Genomic DNA, 21884 nt, shown 5'->3' on the forward strand with positions numbered 1-21884 from the left:
CAGAGAAGGCTTTGTATTTATTTACTCAGTGCTCCTAGTTTTGACATGGCCCTAGGCTTACAGTGTTTGTCCTCAGAAGAGGGAAATAATAGGAGCAATGAGCTTTCTGCAGCTATTCCCTAATCAGTAAGGAACAGAATAATTTAGAAAAGATGATGCTCTACTTAATGATTGTGTTTTTTCCCCCAAACCATGGCCACAAGATTGTTATCCTCGTTAAAGAGTTGTAAAGTTGCCTGCTTAAAGTGGTTCAGCATATTAATGCTTCCCCATTTCTAGTGCAATCACCCCCCGTGGTCACTACAACTGGGTTTTATGGACTTTGGTGCCCTCTGGCATCACTGTTCATACGGGGAGGGCTGGGACTCTCAAGATCGTACCCAACTGAGCTCTTACCTGCAGTGATGAAGAAGGCAGGAGAGGAGCCCAAGTCAGGCAGTCTTCATGTTTCTTAGATACACTTGTGACTTGGTTACAGAGGTGCTGTGACCTTAGGAAGGCTTTTAGGTTCTTATTTCTACACCTGTTTGTTGTACATGTACATCCTGTTCCCACATGTACAGTGATACCTACTCTTTGCCTCAGTTTCCTTATAAAATTCACCTCTTTTATACTTAGATTAGTATTTTTTACTATGTGAGTAGACTCACTAGTGGTAAACTCAGCTCTTAGAGAAACAAAGAACAACTTCTTTGATTTCTTCTCAGAAAGAGCAGTCAGGCATTGGGACGGGTTGCCCAGAGAGGTGATGGAGTCACCATCCCTGGGGGTGTTCAAGGAAAGGTTGGACATGGTGCTTAGGGACATGGTTTAGTGGTGACTTGGGATCTTGGAGGGCTTTTCCAACCTTAATGATTCTATGATTAGCCAAATATTGTCCCATACAGATCGTCAGGTTAGGCAATAAGCAACCTGGAAATGATCTAAGATCTGTGTTACTCTTCCTCATCTGATGTGTTTCGGGGCAAAATCTTTCATGGCATTGGGTTCAGGATTAAAATGGGGCAAGGAAGGTTAAGGAATGAACTTCTAGGTAGGACAAGGACTGGGGCGCAGAGCTGTATTTCTTTGCCTGGGTGACACGGTCTTATTTCTTACTGAGAAATGGCAGCTGTGTTGGCATGTGAAGAAAGCAAGGTTGCCCACACAACTGCATTTCCCAAATCCTTGCAAGGTTGCGGGCTGTGAGCTGCAACCATCCTTCAGCAGGTGGTTACAATGGGCCTCCTGGCCACTTCTCCACATCAGCTGAAAGGAGAGCCAACTGCTGCAGAGAGGACAGCCAGAAATGCTCATCACCCTTCCCTGGAGATGCCAGCACAGTTGTGGTGGGTACATTGTGTGGCTATGATGGGATATCTGCATGTGGCCATGAGTGCTCCTAGAGCCAGCAGCTCCATCAAGCCCCTCCACTTTGGGGCATCCCAGGGTGGGTTCTGGGCTTCCGATCTCCTAGATTGGGCTTTCCATTTACCCCAAGTGGTTGGTTTTTTTTTTGGAATAACCCCTGGTTTAATTGTTTGGCCGTACCCTGGTACGCACACCGGAGGCTAATCAGCCAGTTGGATGCTAATGAAAGATCGCGCCATCTGTCTGCTTATTTAATGGAGTGTCAGCACTGAGCAAATAGGAAGTAATTGGATTGACAGACACAGAGCCAGTTATTAGACTGTTTGCTGTCTGATCAGGAAAAGCAGAGGAGCGGAGAGGTGCAGCAAAGCTAATCTGATGGTGTCTGTTGTCACAAGTGCCCACAATCTGCCACCCAACGTTCACGGGCTCCGAAACCGCTGGCTCGCTCGAGCTGTTGCTGGTTTCCGTCCCCTCCAGAATCCATCCTTGCGTTCGTATTACAAATCATTATAATGCAATCTAATAAAAAACAGTTTGCATAAAGACAGTGCCCATTTATAAAGCTGTCACCACAGCTACTCTATTAATAGAGCCATTTTAAAGATTTATAGTCAGCATATGTTACTTTTTACAGAAGCCAGATTGAGAGCTGTGGGGTTTGAGCACGTTGAGTGTGCCACCAGATCACATTTAAAAATAATATGAATAATAAGTTAATTTTTACAAAGCTGTTGTGCTTCGGAGAGAATGTGAAGTTCAGGCAGGGGGTATCACTATTTCAGTGATGGTCAACAAACTAAATGTAATATGGCATTAAAGGAAATAGGATTTAATAGGAGAAGCTGAAGTTAGTGAACTCCATATTTCAGATGGCTCTGTGTAATAGGAAGACATTATGTGATGGTTCTGTTAACATCTTTATTGATGCATGATCCTAAAGCGTTTTAGGCACATTTAATGAAACCTCACGATATTTCTCTGCAATGGGCAGGAATTCATTTAGAATTGACTGTCAAGATTGTTTAAAATTATAATGCTTCTTAAGCAAGGCTGCGTGCATTTTCTACCTTGCGCAGGACCGAAGGCATCAGCAGTAGCAAAGCCGTGCTACCTCTTGTGGTGCTGTGGGAAGCAGAGCACTCTCCTTATCGATGCAGCAAGTCACAAACAGGCAAAGCAATGGGATCCTGTGGATTTTACTCTCCCATGGTCAGTGCTGGGCTGAAAGGGCCTCCGGGCATACGCATGCCCCGGGTTCACGTAAAAGAAATGCATCACAGAACTTCTCTATAGAGAGAGATTGATTGAGCATGGTTAGTACATTTATCTTCTGGCTTCTGCAGGATTGGATTTAAATTACAAATGGATCGACAGTGGGTAATTTAGTTCCGTGGTCATTTTGGATTATCATCTCCATCATGAAGCAATCTTGTAACTTCAAGGCAACTGGCAGGCTTTGCTCGACAGCAGTCTCATTTTGGGCTGGAAGCTGGTGGTTTCAGGGACTGAAGAAAAGAGATTTGATGGCACAGCTAAAAGACAAAAGGGGTGGCTGTGTATAGGAGCAGTGTTTGCCCAGTTTAATATAAACTTTAAAGACATAAAATAATATTTTTTACATTTTTCTTTCAGTGACAAATGTTCAAGTAGCAGCTCATCAAAGCCATGTTTCAGGCTGATGGTGAAGCCCATTGGTTGGCTGCTGAGCTGCACACTACAGCTCCTTGCTGTCCCCGTTAGCTTTACATCTTCCTCTTACCTGGATGTGCACAGCTGTGGCGTGTTGGCATCTAAATGAAACCTTCCCCTCTGTAGCTCTGAGGATCTCATGTTTTGCAAACATTCATCACTTACTGTCACACCCATGTAATCACATAGCATTACTTCCATTTCATTACAGGGAAAGTGAGGCTCTGTGTATCGAATCAACCCCACAACATTCCTCAGTAAATGGGGAAGAGACACAAACGTTTGGCCACAGGTTTCCCACTTCAGCCTCACATTTGAAAGAGCAGGCTCAACAGGATTAAAAGGAGGCCCATGGCATATAGGGACCAAAGCTACTTTTTATCTGTTCTCAGATTGAACTCCAAGGCCTCACAGCATAGTTAGGAGTCTGTAGGGGTTTCATGGAATAAAAGTGGAAGTCAACTCCCAAAAGAACCCGTGTAGGTAGGGCTGATAGGAGGCTGCACACACGGACACACATGTAGCCCCCCGAAATGCGGCCTAGTGGAGCACAGCGAGCCTGACGCCCCGCTCTGTGGTGACCTTTTTATCTTGGTGCTGCCGGGTGATAACCCATCTTTTACCAAATATGCCACAGGGGGTCTTTAGGATGTGAACAGAGCTCTAGTTTTCGAGGTTTGGTCTGAAAGACCTCTGTCAAGATGTGGAACAAACCGCACAGAGCATGAGGGGGATGGAAGGCCAACACCAAGGGATGACTCTTGTGGGGAGCCACAGGCATTGCTTTTAAATCCCATATTGTGCTAAAGGTACTCAAACTACCATTTTTCCCTTAACACTGAGGTGCTTTCCAGGAGAAGGTGTGGGTTTATGGATTTCTCTGATGGGGTATACGCCATGTAGGATAAATAAATTGCTCCAAAGTGCCAGATCCCTCCAGTATTTTATGTGGACTGGGAGATCAGAAGGGAATGAAGAGGCCAAACAACAGCTGCAATTTGCTTGTAGAAGGCAGGCAAATCTTCTCTTTGCTCTGCGTTTATTAACAAGCATCGCCTGCTAGTTCTTGTTGCTTAAAACATAACCTTGGGGTGTTTTTTAGGTTGCTACCAAGAGTCACCTCAGAATTAATTCAGCCATGTCCCAGGCAGCGTTATCGTCGGTAGTTAGGATTCTTGTTTTTCTCATTATTGTGAATAATCAAAACATCAAGCAGTCATTCTGCCTCTGACATAAAAAACGAGGCAGTGCTGGGCAAATTAGAGCAGTTACTGGGCGTTTCTTCAGCAGCCATCGCAAAGAGGCAGCATGGTGGGAAAACCTTACGGAGAGCAGCTCATGGACTGCATCAGGACACGGCAAGGTGAGGAGAGGTCCGACTGGAGGTACATTCATAACAACCAAGTTCTGATGAATTATTGCCTCCCAGCCACATGTTCCTGGCCCTTTCTGCATGCCAAATCAACCAAGGGCTGTGCTTTACACCAAGGACCAGGACACATCCAACCACTTACCATGCCTCAGTTGAGATGTCGTGACTCAACGTTGGAGATCACCTCCCTATACCAAGCAGGTGGAGATGATTTTGCACACACTGAGATGCCACCTTGGCCTACAGGGGACAAGTTGCATTGTGTGATGTGCCCTGTACCCACGGGAAGGGAGGCAAACCCCCTCAAACTTCACCAGCAGCTGCTGCTCTGGGAGCACCCATGATTCTTATTATAACGTCCACGTTAGCAGATCAAGCTGATGGGATCCATGCTCGAGTTATTCCCCTTTTGCCTGCCTTCAAAGAGAAGCAGCTGTGCTGCATTTGCTCTCCGAAGGAGCTGCTCTTGGGTCTTCCAGATGTATAAATTCATATCTGTGGCACCGGTAATTGCTCTGTTTCATCTGCAGAAAGGGAAACAACATCTTTGCAAGAACGGCGTCTAGAGGTAGAAGGGGAATAAAGACAGATTTTCGCCGCTGTAAATTCACAGGCCAAAAGACTGCTTTTTAACTCTGCAGAAGTGAGTGCCAGTGGAGCTAATGCCTTTAGAAATTTATAACAAGTATATAAATACTTGTTATAAATACTCAGAATATACCCAGAATCTATTTCTAAGCAGTGTAGCGTAGCTCCCTTCCAGTGGTCTGTACAGTACATTTCACGTGCTTTGCCTAAGACTGTGATGTTGCTGTGCATTTCCTAGTTTGCATTTCATAGTCACAGCTCCAAGTTTTGCCATTTTGTTCCTTTTGAAAGTCAGTTTCTCAGTGACCACCAGGCTGTTCCTCGCTTAGATTTACCACTTTGGGGAAAGTCACGTCTGGATTTTAGCGGAGGTTTGGCAGCTCCTGTGTGGGATGGAAATGCAGCCGCGTCCCGAAGCTTTTTCCTGCCCTTGCAAGAGATGAGAGGATGGAGGATGTGAGATGGCAGAGCTTTCCATCAGGTGGGCTCTTGCTAACGTTGGCCATGCGGGCATTTGTTGTGCCGGCTTCACTGAGGAAATCACTGCTCCAGCAGATGGGATTTACCTCTGACAAGATGAGAATGAACAGCAAGGAAGAGGCTTTACAGCAGTGCCCCACGCTGCCGTTACACTGCTGAAGCAGAGCAGAAGGATGTTTTGAGCCATGCCCACACTGGAGGCTGTTAATGAAGGTGTTCAGCAACTGCCAGGGCTCCAAATACAGCGAGCTGAGTGCAGTCTGCAACAGCAAAGCTTGGAAATTCGGTCTTTTCCTCACCTGGCCGTGCTTTTCTTTCCCACCAGCAAGCAAATGAAAGCAGCTTTAAGACTGTGAGGAAGGGTATGGAAAAGTGGGGTGCTCTTCCAATTATGCAATTGGGAAAGTTGTAATTAACCCATTAAAATTTGCCTGTGAGGTTCCATCTCTGCACAAAAATCCTCCGTGGCTTTGCTAATACTGCTTGTGGTTCTGGCTTGGTGGCTTGGAGAGAGGCTTGGAAGCTGCAGGGTGTGATGTCTATTCAAGCTCGGATACACATCTCTCTACATGCTGCAACTTTAGATCTGATTAGTTCTGACTCTGCATCTTGTGGTCCAAACACTAGCCAACATTCCCCTCTGGAGACATCACAAGAAATTGCACTTGGTCTGTCTGCTGCTTGAAAGTCCTGTGCTTCAAGAGTTAAGAGAGCACTAAATAAGCAATATTTTTAACACGAGCTGACTGTTAAATAATAATATTATATTTTTCTGACTGTGTACTGTTTGTAGTACCTTGGAGGCGATGACATACTTATTTTTATATTACACCTGCATGGGAGAGAAGTGTTACTTACCTCGATCTTGTGGATGAGCACCTACAAGACCGAAATAAATTCTTTAAACCTCATATTTTTATAGCTGCTGTTAAAAAAGTGGTTCTAGGCTTTTTCATCTTCCAGAGCTAAAGCTGTCTGCTCTGTGGGGACAGAAGCTTTTATCACCTAGTCAAGCTAATTTTGAGTGGGGATTTCTGCTTGCACAAGGGGGGACTGGAAGGATGGAGAGTGACTTTATAATTTGACCATTCACCCCAGACCTCTCGTCAGTCTCAGACTGATGTGGTCACCAGTCTGACCAGTACTGCCAGTAAGTTCCTTCAAGCTGAAAGCTTAGTATTTTAGTGAAAAATGCTCCAAATGTGTTATTCTCTGTTAACACTAGTGATTTTTCCTAGTCATTGCCTTCTTGGGTGTTTTCTACACTTTATAATATTTCAGAATATTTCAAAGTCATTTGTCTGTTTTTGCTAAGGGTTTAAATGCACTTTGCATAGTTAAATCACCATTGAGTGTCCCAGCACTGTTTATACTTTTATTGTGATTATAATTGAAATTATAATCACATTTTGGGTCACCTAGAGAAGAGCTAAAACCTTTTTTCCTGCTGTTGTCCCCTGCACACAGCTCCCTTTGTACTAACTTTGCACAGAAGCCGCTCTATTATCTTGTTTATAGCCATGATATTTATCAGCAGCATGCTCCTCAGAGGAATATCAATCCTGGGGTAAGTGATAATGTAACCAAAATAATTCCCTATCGTCGAGTTTTTACACAAAATAATGAGCTTTCTGTTACTTTAGTACCTACCGGATTGATCTTCAATAAAAAAATGATCTCTGGTCTGTGAGCTGCAGTGGGTGTTTTAATTTAATTGTATTTGTAGCATTCTGTACATATTTAGAGGTCAGTACCTTTTGGTCTGGGAGCATCGGTCCTCTCACTTTGGCAGAGAAGAGGGGTCAGAAGATGGACCACGCTGTGGGATGGAGGAGAATTAGGTTTCATTCCAGCTAGATCAGTCTGTGAACTAGTGGCATGCTGAAATAATGACTTAAATCAGTAGTACCAGGTTGGTTGCACGGTTATTGAGATTATCTCTTTGTGTGGCCATGTTATCACAAAGGCAATAAATGAGGAGTCAGAGCTGTGCCTGTCAAAGAGTTTGGCAGGAGAACATCCCTAATGGGGTACTACCATCCCTAATAGTACGCCTGCCCACCCCCTAATGGGGTACGCAGGCTTTCTCAACAGGGAATGACCAACTCAGGGTCTTCCAGGTGTCCTCACACCTTCAAGAACCTAAAGTCTTGGCTATTTTATCCCTAATTGCCTCGGGTCTGAGCAACCAGTTTGGGATTTGTCATTCTGTCCATAACCAGTGTCTACTTCGAAGGCTTTCAGGTAGTTCCTTGCTTTGTGGAAGCTCACCAAATCATTCATTCTGGCTACTTGAAGCTTCAATCACCGAGGGAAAAGAACAGTTATAGTGTCACATGAAAATTAAACAAGCTGGAGCATAAATTCAGGCAGAATGTCTGAAAGAAAAAAAAAAAATCTTAATAAGGTTTTGGAACTTCTTATTTTTGCTGTCATTCATTTGTTTGAGAAGGGAATTTCAGGTCGTATTATCATCATTAAAAACAGGGGTAGTTGATGTTATGCACTTCCAATGACATGTCTTCAGTTTCTTTTAATGGTATTTTAGAGGAGATCTGATAACAAGAAGACAGAAGAAAGCCTAGGGAAGGTGAAAGTTGTAGGTTTCTAAATCAATCCATATAGCTTTTTGAGGCTTTATGTTCTTTATTGCGCACTTTCAGCCCAGGTAAGACAGTCCTCATAGGCAATTAAGTTGCGAGTTAGAATGAATTAAGTTTTGTGAAATGGTTTGCCTTTTTTTTTTTTTCTTTAATCCAAATGACTGTCATTTACAAAGAGATACTTCATTTTACTGAAAGTGCTTTTCTGTCTAAGGGGAATGCTTAATTGCAGCCACAAATCACCTCAAATGCTTTCATAGGAAGATAAAATAAGTTAAAAATTGTGCATCATTTTGAAAATGCAGGTTCTGAATTCAATATAAGATGCAGATTTCTACTTTTTAACTCGTCTGCTTTCTTCAAGAACTCTAACCTAGCCAGACATTGTGTAAAAATCTTCTTCAGGACATCCCAACAAGCTTTTTTAGGGTCCGAACCAATTACCAGGACTGTCTACAGTGACCATTATCCAAAAAATGGTGACAAACCTCTCTGCATTTTTATTCAGATAAAGCATCTTTGCATTTTGTAGGTCTAGAAACTACGGTAGTTATGATAAATAAGTGTAATTGCTCAGAATTAGGGGAATATTCTATCCCAGCTGTGCCACGTGGTTCACTCTCAGGCATTCAGAGAATATACCCGCACAGTGTGTTAACCTTTATAGGCTTTTTTCAGTTTTCATGTGCCGGTGAGAGATGATTTTAAATGCAGTTGTTGATACTGTTTCAGAAACCCTACTATATTACAACCGAATGGTTCTTTTTCTTGCAGAATCATCGAAGCAAATGAAACGTGAATAAAGCTGTTCCTCCAAGGCCTTCTTTATGGCCTGTTTTTACAGGGAGCCTTATCTCAAATTTCACTCTTCGGAGAGGAAAGAGAAAGGAGTAGGGGATAAAAGTCCTGCCTTTCACCATCGTGGTGAGGTTTTCGTGGTCATTTGGTTTGATGCATGTGCAGATACGTCCACAACCCATTTGAAGAGCCATGCATGCGTTGTGTGTCCAGATCTACCTCCCTTGGTGCTCCACATCATGAAAATGCTAAGGTTTCACCGCTTTTATTTTTACTCACTCTCTCCAAGAGTATCGTCGACAAAAGTGTGATTCTGTATCAGGTATGCTGGTTCACACACGGACATAAACGTCGAGCTCTGGGATAGCCATGGGTCAAATTGCTTTTCTGACATCTTAATAGTTACGTGGCGAATGTGTGTGAATAAATGGAAGCATTTATGGAAAGTACTTTTAGGATATTTTTCTTAGATTCTGGCTCTTAAACATTATTTTTTCTTTATAAAGATTAAATTATGTTAGGATAAGTTAACCAGAAGTATTTGAATTTTAAATAAATAAATAACACCGCGTGTGACTGTGAATGTGTCTGCGAAGCAGAAAATAGAGAGTATCTGTTAGGTCTTTAATGCCACCCAATGCTTCCCATTTATAAAACTTCACTTTCTTGTAATCTGGCTGGTCTTTAATTGCCAACTGGGGCTAGATTTAATTTTAGAAAAAAAGAATCTCTAAAATACTTATTCTTTCTGAGAAAGAGAAGAATTACACTGCACATGTTAGCAAATTCTGGTGACCTTTTCTTTGGAAAATCTTCAGGCTGGGAATTCGCATCTTCACATTTCTCAGGAAGAGCTCTCCTGTAAAGGTTGGGCCTTTTGCCGTTCCTCTGAAAGCACACCAAAATTTGGCTGAGTTACACAATTTTGGAGAAGTGCAGTGCTCACACCCTTGTCAAAAGCTTCTAGTTGATGATGGCTAAGCTTCTGGATGGGCACAACTCTGCTGTACCCAAAATGGACCGAGCTAAGGGCAAGGACCTTGCAAAGGTGCAGGCTCTGAGCCAAGGGATTTTGGGGCTCCCATACCTGCGGGGCTCTTGCTGCCCAGAGGAGGGTGTTGTCTGCTCTAAGAGCCAAGAAGAGAGGAGAAATATAGAAGTGTAGTGGTTTTGGGATTCAGGAGAATAAGAGAACTGGTGGCCAAGTTCACAGAAGCAGGAGTATCCTGAAGAAATGGGAGGGAAGAAGAACGAAGCTCGGTGCCAGCAGCTTGGTGGGACTCAGCAGCAGAAGTTTCTCGTTTCACATCACAGGGATTTGCTGCTACGTTGCTCCAGCCATGCAGTAAACGGCTGCAGAGTCCGAGCCTGGTGACATTCCCCCATTGAACACTGACCTTCAGGTTCCTGAAACAAGACAAGGATCTGCTGATGAGAGCAGTAGTGTGCCACTATGTAATTTGTAATTATACCACAACATCATGCACAGCAGGCCAAAATAGGGTGACACAAGTCACTCCAATCCTTTCTTTCCCAGACTCTTCAGTGTTCGATTTTGCATCCTTAAATCTCTTAAGAAATGCATAAAATCAATGTTTTCCAATAAATAATCTATTTCTGATGGCAGTCTGTATAATCCTGCCAATGCAGAACACACACAGTGAATCACTGCTGCAATGTAAAGTGGTAGGAGGATTCTTGGTGCAAATCTGTGCATTTATATTTGGATATTTATATCTTTTTTTATGTATTTATATCTTGCTCAGCCATCCTGGTAATGTGCTCGAAGGGGTTTTCCCCCTTGGCAGGGTGCAGGTTGGAGCTGAGCAGTCGCTGCCTCGAGTGCTGTGTTCGCTGGGAACCCCTGCAGTTAGGACCCCTGGCTGGTGAAGATGTGATGAGGACGGGTCATCCTTCAACTGCAGCATGTCACAGCAGATAGGACCCTTATCCTCCTCCTTTTTTTATGCTGTACGAAGTGGTAACGTAGTTGTACCACTAGAGTATGAAATCTCTGAACTTTTAGGGCTCTTCCCCACTGCAGGAGATGCTCAGACATCCATATGCTTTTCTTTACCTTTTCTCTACGTCCATTTTCTTCCTTGGAGATCTTTTGATTAAATGAAGACCTCAGAAAGTGTCTGTTTTTCATTACCATTATCATTGAATCGAGCTATCCTTGAACATTCAAACTGAAGGTCTCTCACCCATATCCTCTTGTCCTCCGTGCCATGCACAGCTTCATTCTTAATAACTTTTTCCTGCTATCAAGTTGAAATCTGCTTTCCTAAGCTCTTGACCATTTGTTCTTTATCACAAGTGTTGCTGAGCACTCATAAAATCCCCTCTTGCAGAGTCATTGCCATCTAGTAGCTTTCTCCTAATCTGTGATTACTTCGTGGTTTGTACCAAGTGAAATAAGGATGTATTTTTTGATCCTTACCAGTACGAAGTGAACCACGGTTGTCTTGTTTACGCCGAGAAATTAAAGCCTGTTAGAGCACGTCAACCACCAGGAATTCGTTTTTCTAATGAAGATAAAGTTTGCTGGAGATCAAAGCGTGGGTCTTTAGGAGAGATCTGAGCTGGTGATTAATGCCAGGCACTGGGAGCCCAAAGTTCCTAATTACACCTTTTGGTAGCACTGACCTTTCCTACGGCCTCGTGCAAGCAATTCACTCTCTGCTGTGGGGAACACTTAGAAACTCCATCAAGCTATTACGGGATAAGGAGTTTACTGTAGGTCAGCACGTCCAAGCTCTTCTAGTTTGCTGGAAGTTTGAATGTGGCCGTTCTCCCTCTAAAAGTTGCTTTGCATTTGTGTTGGCTTAGCCATTTTTAAGCATTTTAAAGGATTATAGAACGGCGAGCTGTTCCCTTCACTTTATTAAAAGTTGCTTATTTCAAATTCAGGTTGCTTTGTCTCGCCTTTCCCATCTGAAAGAGACACGGTGGTATTCAGCTACGTGGTGCAGGTATTATAAGAGTTAATTCACTTTTTTTTTTATGAGTTCTGTGCATCAAAAGCGCAGTGTAAATCAGGTTACAGAGAAATTGGAGTATATTACAAATTTGTTGGCAGACACGGAAAAAAATGCAGTAAGTCAGTTTAATGTGGCTCCATCAGCCGTGACAGCAGTCCCTTAAGAGCATCAGCAGTTGTCACCCAGAGCTGGTGACATTAGTCCTATTATTTCAGAGATAAGCTCAGGGGTGGTCGCTCTGCTCCCTTCCCAAATGACTCCACAGCTTCCCCGTTTGATAAAGCCTAGTCACATTATCGATCTGTGAAAGCCAAGGAGTAAAACTGCCGTCCTCTGCACTTCTCTCCATGCAGCATCTCTCCTTGGAGAGGTGTTTTTCAGACTTGATGTGAAGGGTCCCTCTGCCGAAGCAATATCTGCGTCGCCAAAATGCGTCGCTCTGGACTGATGGAGTCAACACCGCAGAGGCTTTAGGGAGCAAGTTGTTTAGATTTGAAAGAAATCATGCTGCTGTGATGGACAGGGGCTCTGGAGTCAGTCCTTTGAAGGGAAGCTGCCTCTGGAATGCTGAACGTGGAGATTGAAAATTTACAGGCAATGAAACAACTCGTTGAAGTTTGGGGGATATGGTTATTCCCCAAAAGTCATCCCTAAGTTAATGACTTAGCGAGGTCATCCCTAGTAAATGCTAGCCACTCTGAAACTGTTAGAAATGTCTCAATCGACAGAAAAAAATCGGCTGTAGTGAAGAAGAGGTGGCTTTCAGGGTGCAGAGGGTGATGCCACGTACATTGGGACATCCCGGTTCAAACACTTGCTTCTGCTACTGATCTGTAAATCAAAGATGAAAACAATCCCAGCCCATCCAGAAGGGGAATTAAAATATAACAGAGAGGAAAGCACACGCATGCAGTGATGACAAAGACAACACAATTGCCATCCATGTTTATCTCACAATATCTCAGTCTGTTAAGACCACTGATACTCAATCCCTAATTAGTTAAATAGATACAAATTTGAAGGGGAGACTTATTTTGTTGCCTCAAATGTAAATGAAAGACCTGATGGGGTAATTTCTAGTAGAAATTCCTATCTGGTAAACAGATGGCATCACTGAGATAAAGATATTTTGCAGGAGGGGATGGCAAACGTTTTGTGCTAAAATATTCCCGGAATCGGTTTGGTGCTCTGCACACGCAGGAATGGGATCCTAGAATGGAACAATAACACATAATAAAAATATAGCATAATACAGACAGACATAATGCGGTATGACAGTGGCATAATATACATTGCATTGCTTCTTTTTTTTTTGTGGTATCTCTAGACTTCGAACTAGAATATGTTCATTTTAGAGATGGAGAACTCACCTGTGGGAATTGAGTGACCAACCCCAGAAGGACATTTGCCTTTTCAAAGTGATTTCTGACATCCTGATTATTTTGGGGGGGTTATTTTAAAAGAAGAGGTCTTTCCAGTATGTCTCAAGTAGAGCAAAGCCAGTGATTTTTGAACTGATAAACAGGAATCATGTGTAGGGTGTGGATTCTTACTAGTTCTTCATTTTGTCGGTTCTCCTTCTCCAGCCATCGAGTCCGTCTCACCAGCTATTGGTGTTTTATGGATATTTTGATGGCCACCTTATAAATCTTTTCTACACCTCACGCCTCACATCATGGTCTGTCTCGTCTCCCCCAGTGCTGGTGCTTGGCTCTCAGATGTAGGGATTGGAAATGCAACACGAACACTTTTAACTACGTGGTTGAACTACATTGTGTTCTTCCTTTTGTGTTTTCCAGATTTATCAAGGAGATAGAGCACGCCATGGAGCTCGGCCCGGCCAAACAGTGCCCGCTCCGTGAGTTCCTCACCATGTACATCAAGAACATCTTCCTCAATCAGGTCCTGGCTGAGATCAACAAGGAAATCGAAGGAGTCACGAAGGCATCTGATCCCCTCAAGATCCTGGCTAACGCAGATACCATGAAGATCCTAGGGGTGCAGAGGCCTCTCCTGCAGGTAGGAACTGAGATCTGAGTGATCTCTTCCTGTCCATCTAACCACGACCCAGTTGTGTATCTGACACAAACACACAAAATTTGTCTATTAATGTTAACTGCAGTCTCTTGCAGTGTTACTTCTAATATACATAGTCTTTCCTTTTCCACTCTCTATACACAGGTGCGTAGGTGAGTGTGTCTCTCTTGATAAATATGCCAAATATGCAACTAATGGAATCCTTACATCTTGCCTGACACATTCCATTATTAAAGCACCTGGCTGCCATCATGATGACTCGTTACCAGCCTTAGAGCCCTACAAAAAAAGCTAATTTTCAAGGTTTTTGATGATGTGTGTCTCCCTTAGAAGTTCTGGGGATGCTCACAAATCACAGAGCTGTGCAATTGGACTAAACACACATGGCAAACTACCAGGGAGGAGCAGAGACGAGGTTTTGCTGCCTCCCAAGCGCAGTGTGTTTGTGATTTATGTGGTGCTGGTGCAGCGAGGCAGCTGTATTGCTTCCTCAGCCAGATAAGAGAGATTTGAGAGATTTTGCTTTGAAGTCAAGAGTATTTATATGAGAGGTCTCTTATGAAACAGATTTTAAAGCTCTGATGTGGAGCAGTGATAATAGCAATAAACACACTTCTCAGCCTAACTACATGGGTAACAGGACAGTTCAGAAGCCTCAAAAAAATATTCTTTTATTATACTTGTTGCATGGGACTGAAAGGAATGAATTAACTGTCAGCTCCGACTCTTGCTGTGATTTGGGTCAAGCTCTTTTAATCCTTTTAAATAATTCCCTCTTATCTATAAAATCGTCTCCTCGGGGATCGATAATATTTACAATGTTCTTAAGAAACTTAGTGCATCTCCTCAGATTTGTACAGCTGCTTTCCACCTTAGTTTATATCATTAAAGTATGTGCATATTTTAATGATATCTAATAACAATAATAGCTGTTGTTAGTGTTATTATTTGGGAGAAGTCCCTAGGTTTTCTGCATTTATTAATGGTTGCTAAAGCCGTGCCTATCTGGATGCTTTGGGGATGGGTATAGGATGGTTCTTTCAGAGGCAAAGAAAAATTAGATTCCTTCTGAGAGTTTTCAGAAGTCTGTAGAGGGGAATGGGATCCTTAGAATAGAGCCAGAATCTTCTCTACATGGTTTAGAAAATCTCCACAAATTAAAATGATGTCTTGGAGCAGGCACAGCATCCCTGGACTAGTTTCTTCCCAAGATACAGCTTTAACAGCGTTCTCAAACTCCACTATCAAAACTGAGAAGTGGATGAATAAAACCCATTGTAAACAAAAACCAACATAAAAATTGTTTCAGCCTCGCCGTTCACTGAGCATGCACAATGTTTGCAACAGGGCATTGCAACGAGAGCAGTTTATGACTGGATGTCTCATGTTGAGCCCTCTTGTGAGCTGAAGATGGATTTGATGACATTTGTCTTTTTTTTTCCCTCGGCACTGCAAAAGTATTGCCAATCAGGTGTAAGATGTTATAGTAAAATCGCAGCAGGAGTGGTTATGAAACAACAGCTGAGTATTGAAAACAACTTTAATGAGAACAGAAGGAGTTTTATAGATCAAGAACTCAAATGCGCTGGCTGGGCAGGGATAGCAGAGGCACAGCAGAGAGGGGAAGAAATGACAAAATACACCCTTGTTTTGCAGTTATCTGCAGTGCTAGTAATCCCTCACCACTGCAAGTGCCTAGGAGAAGAGAAATCGGCCAAATCTGTGACACTTGTAGAAGTCTTCCAAACCTTGATTTTCAGAACGGGGTAGAAAAAAAAATAGGGCAGTTCAGGCTTCCACAACAAGAAAACAATCTAAAGATTGAAACTGTGAGTTAGAATAAGAAGCAAAACTCTGCTTATTCATAGTTTGAAGGCTCCATTGTGGAAGTTGCTTAAAGTTAATTTGGGGATAATAGAAATAATTAGGTGTATTCTGCTGTACTGTGTGTTGTTTGCCTTTCTTTTGTTTTGTCTTCTGAGCATCAAAGCGGGTGAGAGCCTGAACTCAGCCTGCGCAGGCGTCTGACCTTACTGAGAGCTGAAAGTATTTTACAGTAATATTAGCATGTAAGCTTTGGAGCAGGACCATGAGGGCTGTTAACCTTACAAATTTGTTTTGGGTTCTTAATGCAATAATGTATTTCTGTGGACTGTAGCTCCATTGGTAGCCAATGACAATGTGTTATATCAATACATTTTCTTAAAGTTCATTTGGGGTTGAAGAGACAGAATGGGTTGGAATTTTCTCGTCCGGTCCCTATAATTTACTTCTCATGATGGATGGAAATCATTTTGAACTGGAATTATTCTTGGTCAAAATGTACATGGTCAGAAGGTCTGCCTGTTCCCGACATTATAGAAGGGTAATTTTGTGAAAGAGAAGAAAAATTGCTGCCTCTTTGAACCAAGTCATCCAAATAGCTCCCTAAAATAATTTTATTGATTTTACATTAAAAGAAAAAGGGCTATTACTACATTGACAGTGCTGGAGCCTGAAATCTTTGCCCTCATCGCATCATGGGTACAATGAAAATATGGTGTGTAGCATGAATGATCCTTGCACCTCTCTCCCGGGGCTGTGTTACTTTTTCCTGCCTCGTGTTGTTCGTGGAGGGGTTCCTGGTTCAGCCATCCCACTCCTTTCTATCCTGAAGATCTTTCAGAAGCTTCTGCAACAGGAGCTAGAGCTGTGATTTGAACACGACTGCAGGGATTTATCAGTTCCCACTGCACAGGCTGATAATAGCTGCTTTTTGATAACTATCAGCACATGTTTGAACTGAATTAGCTTAGAGATGAGAGGTTTTCTAGCATCCTCTGCCATCGTGTCCTCACAGACGAATCCAGTTCTTTAAAGATTATGCCCCCCAAAAAAAGAATTCAGCTGCCCATTGTAAATATTGCAGTTAAAGAGGAGGATTGTTTTATTTTCCATTCTTCCAGCTTTACACGTAAAATATTGTAAATCCGTCTCCTTTTAAGAGGGACTGAATAACCATGAAACTAATTTGTTTCAGAATTATTCCACATTAAACTTTATGCTGTAATTGTTTAAATCAATACCAAATTAGGCTACAAGCAGCTCGACAGCTTCCTCTAGCCTGTTCTTGTACGGTTCGTGTCGAAGTGATAAATCTTTCCAGCTAGGTGGGCGCTATTAGCGGTGGCCTTGGACGTGTCGTACCTCGTCTCCATCCAAAAAAAAGTGCACGTTGCTTCTATCATAAAACTCTGTACCAGCAGAGTGGGATTTTCCCTCAAAACATCAGCACGACCATTGTTTTTTAGCACAGAATTGCGCAGATGACGGGCATGAGAGCTTTCTGGCAGTGCTCCAGCGGCTGAAAACCCAGCAAAAAAAACCAAAAACAACTCCTTCAGAAGTCAGAGCGTGCAGCTGTTTGCAGGATAATGACTTGCTGGAGCTAATTACCCCATCGCCCACACCGCTTACCCTGCACACAAAGTCACTCGCCTGTGACTTTCCAAGGAGATGTCGCTGGTGGCTTTGGCATGTTTTCTTCCCGTCAAATTACTGGGTATTAAGAAGAAGAATGGTCACAGTGAGTGGCATTTAAATGGCTCACCAGTAGTGAGTGGGTGCATGCTATGATAGCAAGTAGATGTTATTATTTATTAGTGTAAACAAATTAGTTGTCTTTTCAGGCTGGCTTCCAGCGATCAAAATCCATTAAGGCCCAGGCTTGGCTGATCAATTGGATTTTTCCCATTCAAGGACAAGTTTAGCTTCAGAGGCATCACCTGTGGTTCTGGTCCTTGCATTTCAACTATTTTATGGTGAGGTAGTGTCTGAAACAGTATGAAGTGCTTTGCAGGCATTTTCATCTCTTGCGTGGTGTGTTCGTTTTGTTTGTACAGCCAAAATGTCAAGAGGTTAAGACTGACCGAGTCGGTGGCAGGGTTTCCAGCTGAACCCCAGAGTCCTGAATCCTCTTTTTCATTTGGAAATGAGAGACAAAATTATCTCTCTGTGCGAGTCTGAATCTCCCTATTCCTTTAAATATTTCTTTAGATAATTCTTCCTCTAGGGGAAACATTTAGAGTAGTTACTGGCTTTTGTGGAAGCTTTTACAAGGCTCCCATGTAAGTCATCTGCAGATGTGTAAGTTCTCCACTGAGGCTGATCATGGAGCTGTAAGTTACATAAAAGCAATTGCTAGCTTTAGGCAAACCATTATGGCAGTGCTTCAATTTATTTTAAAAATCAAGTTTAACATGCACATTCAGTAAAGCCTAGGTAGGAGATGGCTTTAAGTTGCACATACTTCTATTGCAGCAAAATTCCTTGCAGGCAGTTTTCTTACTCTCCAGGAGCAGAAAAGCAAAGTCAGTTTGCACAAACCATGCTAAAGATGTGACACAGGTTGGATGTAAAGGAAGCAGTTGTACATCTGAGGTCTCTGTGGCCTGTTACTAATCCCTACAGTACCTGGGTGTCTCTTCCACTGGTAGGTGCAACGCCGCATTGGAGTTGGCCAGAATCCATATAACCCCACTTTGTAAATCCAGGTTAATATGCCATGTATCTCATGACCTGAGACTCAACACCAAGCTGCTCTTGGCCATGTGATTTTTATCTACAACACATGAGAATCGCTTCCCCATTGAAACAAACTTTCTGAGAGCAAGTAAAATCACGGCTGATCTACCTGGAACGTGCTCTATTAGAAATTAGCAAAGCAGAGAAATGTAAAAGCCCAAGTCCTGATCCCAAGCAGTGGAAGTTGGGTGCCAAATGTGATCACCTGAAACCACCTACTTGTTCTGTTCACCTCACCAAGTATCTGTTATATGATAGATATCATTACCAGTATTTCCATATATTTAATAACCATTTTTGAATATGTACATACCCAGTATCGTAGGATCATAGCAATGTTGGTTGAAAAGTTACCTCTAGAGGTTGATCTCATCTGTCTGAACCTCCAGCCCAAAACTAAACTCTGGCCAACACCAGGTCAGATCAGTCAAGGCTTTTTCTCAGAATCACAGAATGTTTTTGGTTGGATGGCATGCCTAGAGGTCATCAAGCAGGACCATGCGAGCTGCTTGCCCAGGAAGCACGACTCTCAGTAAGTCTTGAAAACTTCTAGAGATGGAGATTCTCTGGAAAATGGTTCTGCATTACTCTCCTGATGGAAGGTTTTTTCTTAGGTCTAACCTGAGTCTCCTGAGCCACATTTTTTGACTTTTGTCCTTCATTATGTCATGTGTATGATACACAAAACAGACCAAGAATCTTCACTTAAATGATGTAGTATTTTTGCTTTGTGGAAATGCGAAGCCTACTACACACAGTTCAGCTCTTGCATCTATGTAAAACATACTGTAGACAAATACATAATACAGTGAGTGAGCAATGGGTAAATGAGTCAGGCTCAAAGGCTCGTAGTAAGTGGGGTTACATCAGGTTTGCAGCCAGTCACTACTGGGGTTCTGTAGGACTGCATTGTAGGGACAGTTCTCTTTAATGTTTTTTTTTAAATGATCTGGATGCAGGACTCAAATGTGTACTAAGTTTACAGACGAAACTAAATTAGGAGGAGCTGTTGAAGTAACAGAAACCTCGCAGAGAGATCTTGGCAAACTCTAGGACTGGGAAATCGCCAGCTTTATGAAGTTTAACAAGAGGAAGTGCCAGATTCTGCATCTGGGACAGAGCAGGTGTGTTCAGTCCCAAGCAGAGCAGGCAGAGGGGAGGCCTCATGGCGGCCTGCAGCTCCCTCATGAGGGGAGTGGAGGGGCAGGCACTGAGCTCTGCTCTCTGGGGACAGCGACAGGACCCGAGGGAACGGCATGGAGCTGGGACAGGGGAGGGTCAGGCTGGGGGTTAGGGAAAGGTTCTGCACCCAGAGGTGGTCGGGCACTGGGACAGGCTGCCCAGGGACGTGGTCACAGCACTGAGCCTGACAGAGTTCAAGAAGTGTTTGGACACCGCTCTCAGACACAGGGTTTGGTTTTGGGGTGCTCCTGTGTGGAGCCAGGAGTTGGACTTGGTGATCCTGGTGGGTCCCTTCCAGCTTGTGATGATTATGGCTCTACATGTATGTGTCAGAGCTCCATTAAATGTGAGGCAAATCCAGTAATCCAGCGTCCATATTACATCCACTTCTGCCTGTGGTTGTTTCTCGGTATAGCTGATCTCTGGTTTAAATTATTCCAGTGTAATTAAAGTATACCTCCCTGTTTTGTGCTACTAGGGTCAATCTAGCTACAGTGATCTTGACAGTACTAGAGATGAAAGTGTCTATGGAGGGGTTATGAGTCTAATCAAAAGATGTCATGGGAAAAATAGACCAGTTAATAAAAAGAGATCACCCAGTCTTGTATCCCTGAGCAATTACATCGGGCTTTTCATCAGTAAATCTTAAAGGTTTTTTCAAGAATTTAATTGGTAAAACTTGCTGTTCAAAGACTGCCTTTCTAGCATGGCTTTCTCTCTAAATCTTTGTGTTTGTACTACATGAACTAACATCATTCCTAGGATCCAATACTTCATGGTGAATTCATGTCATTAGCTCCACTTGCTCAGGGCTTTGTCTGCTGGGTTATTTTAGAAGACGACCTGGGCCAGGAAAGCTGCATGTCCAACCATAAGCTCTGGGTTTGAGAAAAATGATGACCATTGCTTTGAATGTCCTTGGGAACCAGCAGCTTCAGGTTGGAAAAGCACAACCTCCTGAGCTGCTGGTGCCGAGAAACCCAGCAGGAATGGGGTCAAACCTCGTGTTTTCAGGGCAGGTTGGAAGGTGTGGATCGGCTGCTGTCTCTTTTGATCTTTCGGCTGCAGGACTTTTTGGTGGACAAGCAGGAGAGAAGTAATGGTTTCTGACAAATCTGCTGACAGGGATGGAACCACATTAGCGCTCTGTCAATCTGATCTTCCAAGAGCTGCCTTTTTTGAGACGTATTTGACTTTACCAGCTATCAAAGGCATCATCAGTTTTTGTTCTATATGGGAAGCAGCAGGAAGCGAAGGGAGAGATGGATTGCTGCATGGCCAACACGAAGCTGTGGGGATCAGCTGCTCGCAGGGAGCAGAAGGGGCATCAAGCCCTCAAGGTTACCCTGGGAGCTGGAATGAGAGCAAGGAGAGGTTGTCTTTGCCTCTGTGAATTTTCTGTGTCTCTCTGTTTTTTCTGGTCATTAGTCTGATAAGCAGGACTCTAGCCAAAGTGGAAAGGGAAACGTACTCCAATTCTCGCACAGTGGAGATGGCAGAAATGTAAAAGAGAGTTAAAAAAAATAGCTATCACTGTCTTCTTGGCCTCGAGGATGGACATCTCAGTGTGTCCAGTCTGTGTCATTGCAGTTCCCCGTACAGCTTCTGGATTAATGATTAATCCTGTCTCCATAGATGCAGTTTCTATTGAGCTGGAAGGGTTTCCCATTTCTTTTGCTCCTGAATTAACTTTTTTTTTCTTTTTTTAGGGTAATGGGAGAAACTATGTGCATTGTTTGCTTCCCTCTTTCCAGTTCCTTTTGACAGGATTTTAGTTTAAAGTGCTGCACTCATCATGCATGCAACTCTTTCTGTCTGGCCAGAAGTCAGTGGGGATGTGCAGTGATTCAAGTGTATGGGATGTGCCAGTATGGTACTGGGAATGCCTCCGAGATGCTGAGCACATCAGCTCTCATTGATGCCAGTGGTACACAGAGAAGCATCCTCATCTTGCAGGATTAACCCTTTTAAGGGAACTTTGCTGCTGTGGCATTTACTGTGTTCATCCTCACCCTGGGCCATGTGGCTGTTTTTCAGTGGCAGTTCACCAAGTAATTGCTGGACTGATAAAACTGCTACGATTTCTCTATGCTTTATTTTATTTTGTATTTGTTTTCTTCTTGCAGTCAATTTTTCCGTAAGTTGGGACTAAAACAAATGTACCTTCTCCAGCTACGGTCACAGGCTTTGATTGATTATTTTAATTAGCAAAACAGCCCAGACAGGCTCCTTCAC

The 21884-nt window shown here is 43.1% G+C and overlaps 1 protein-coding gene across 2 annotated transcripts in view; it reads left to right on the forward strand.

The window, feature by feature from the left end:
* The window catches only part of EXOC4 (exocyst complex component 4), a 375336-nt gene that overhangs the window by 256482 nt on the left and 96970 nt on the right, over window positions 1–21884 (forward strand). For both annotated transcript variants that reach the window (XM_084525713.1, XM_084525714.1), the window contains exon 11: window positions 13667–13886. In XM_084525713.1, coding sequence (XP_084381839.1) covers window positions 13667–13886 — 220 coding nt within the window. The remainder of the gene's footprint in view (window positions 1–13666; window positions 13887–21884) is intronic.

This window comes from Aythya ferina (assembly GCF_964211825.1).
Source record: "Aythya ferina genome assembly, chromosome: 1".
Classification (NCBI taxonomy): Eukaryota; Metazoa; Chordata; class Aves; order Anseriformes; family Anatidae; genus Aythya; species Aythya ferina.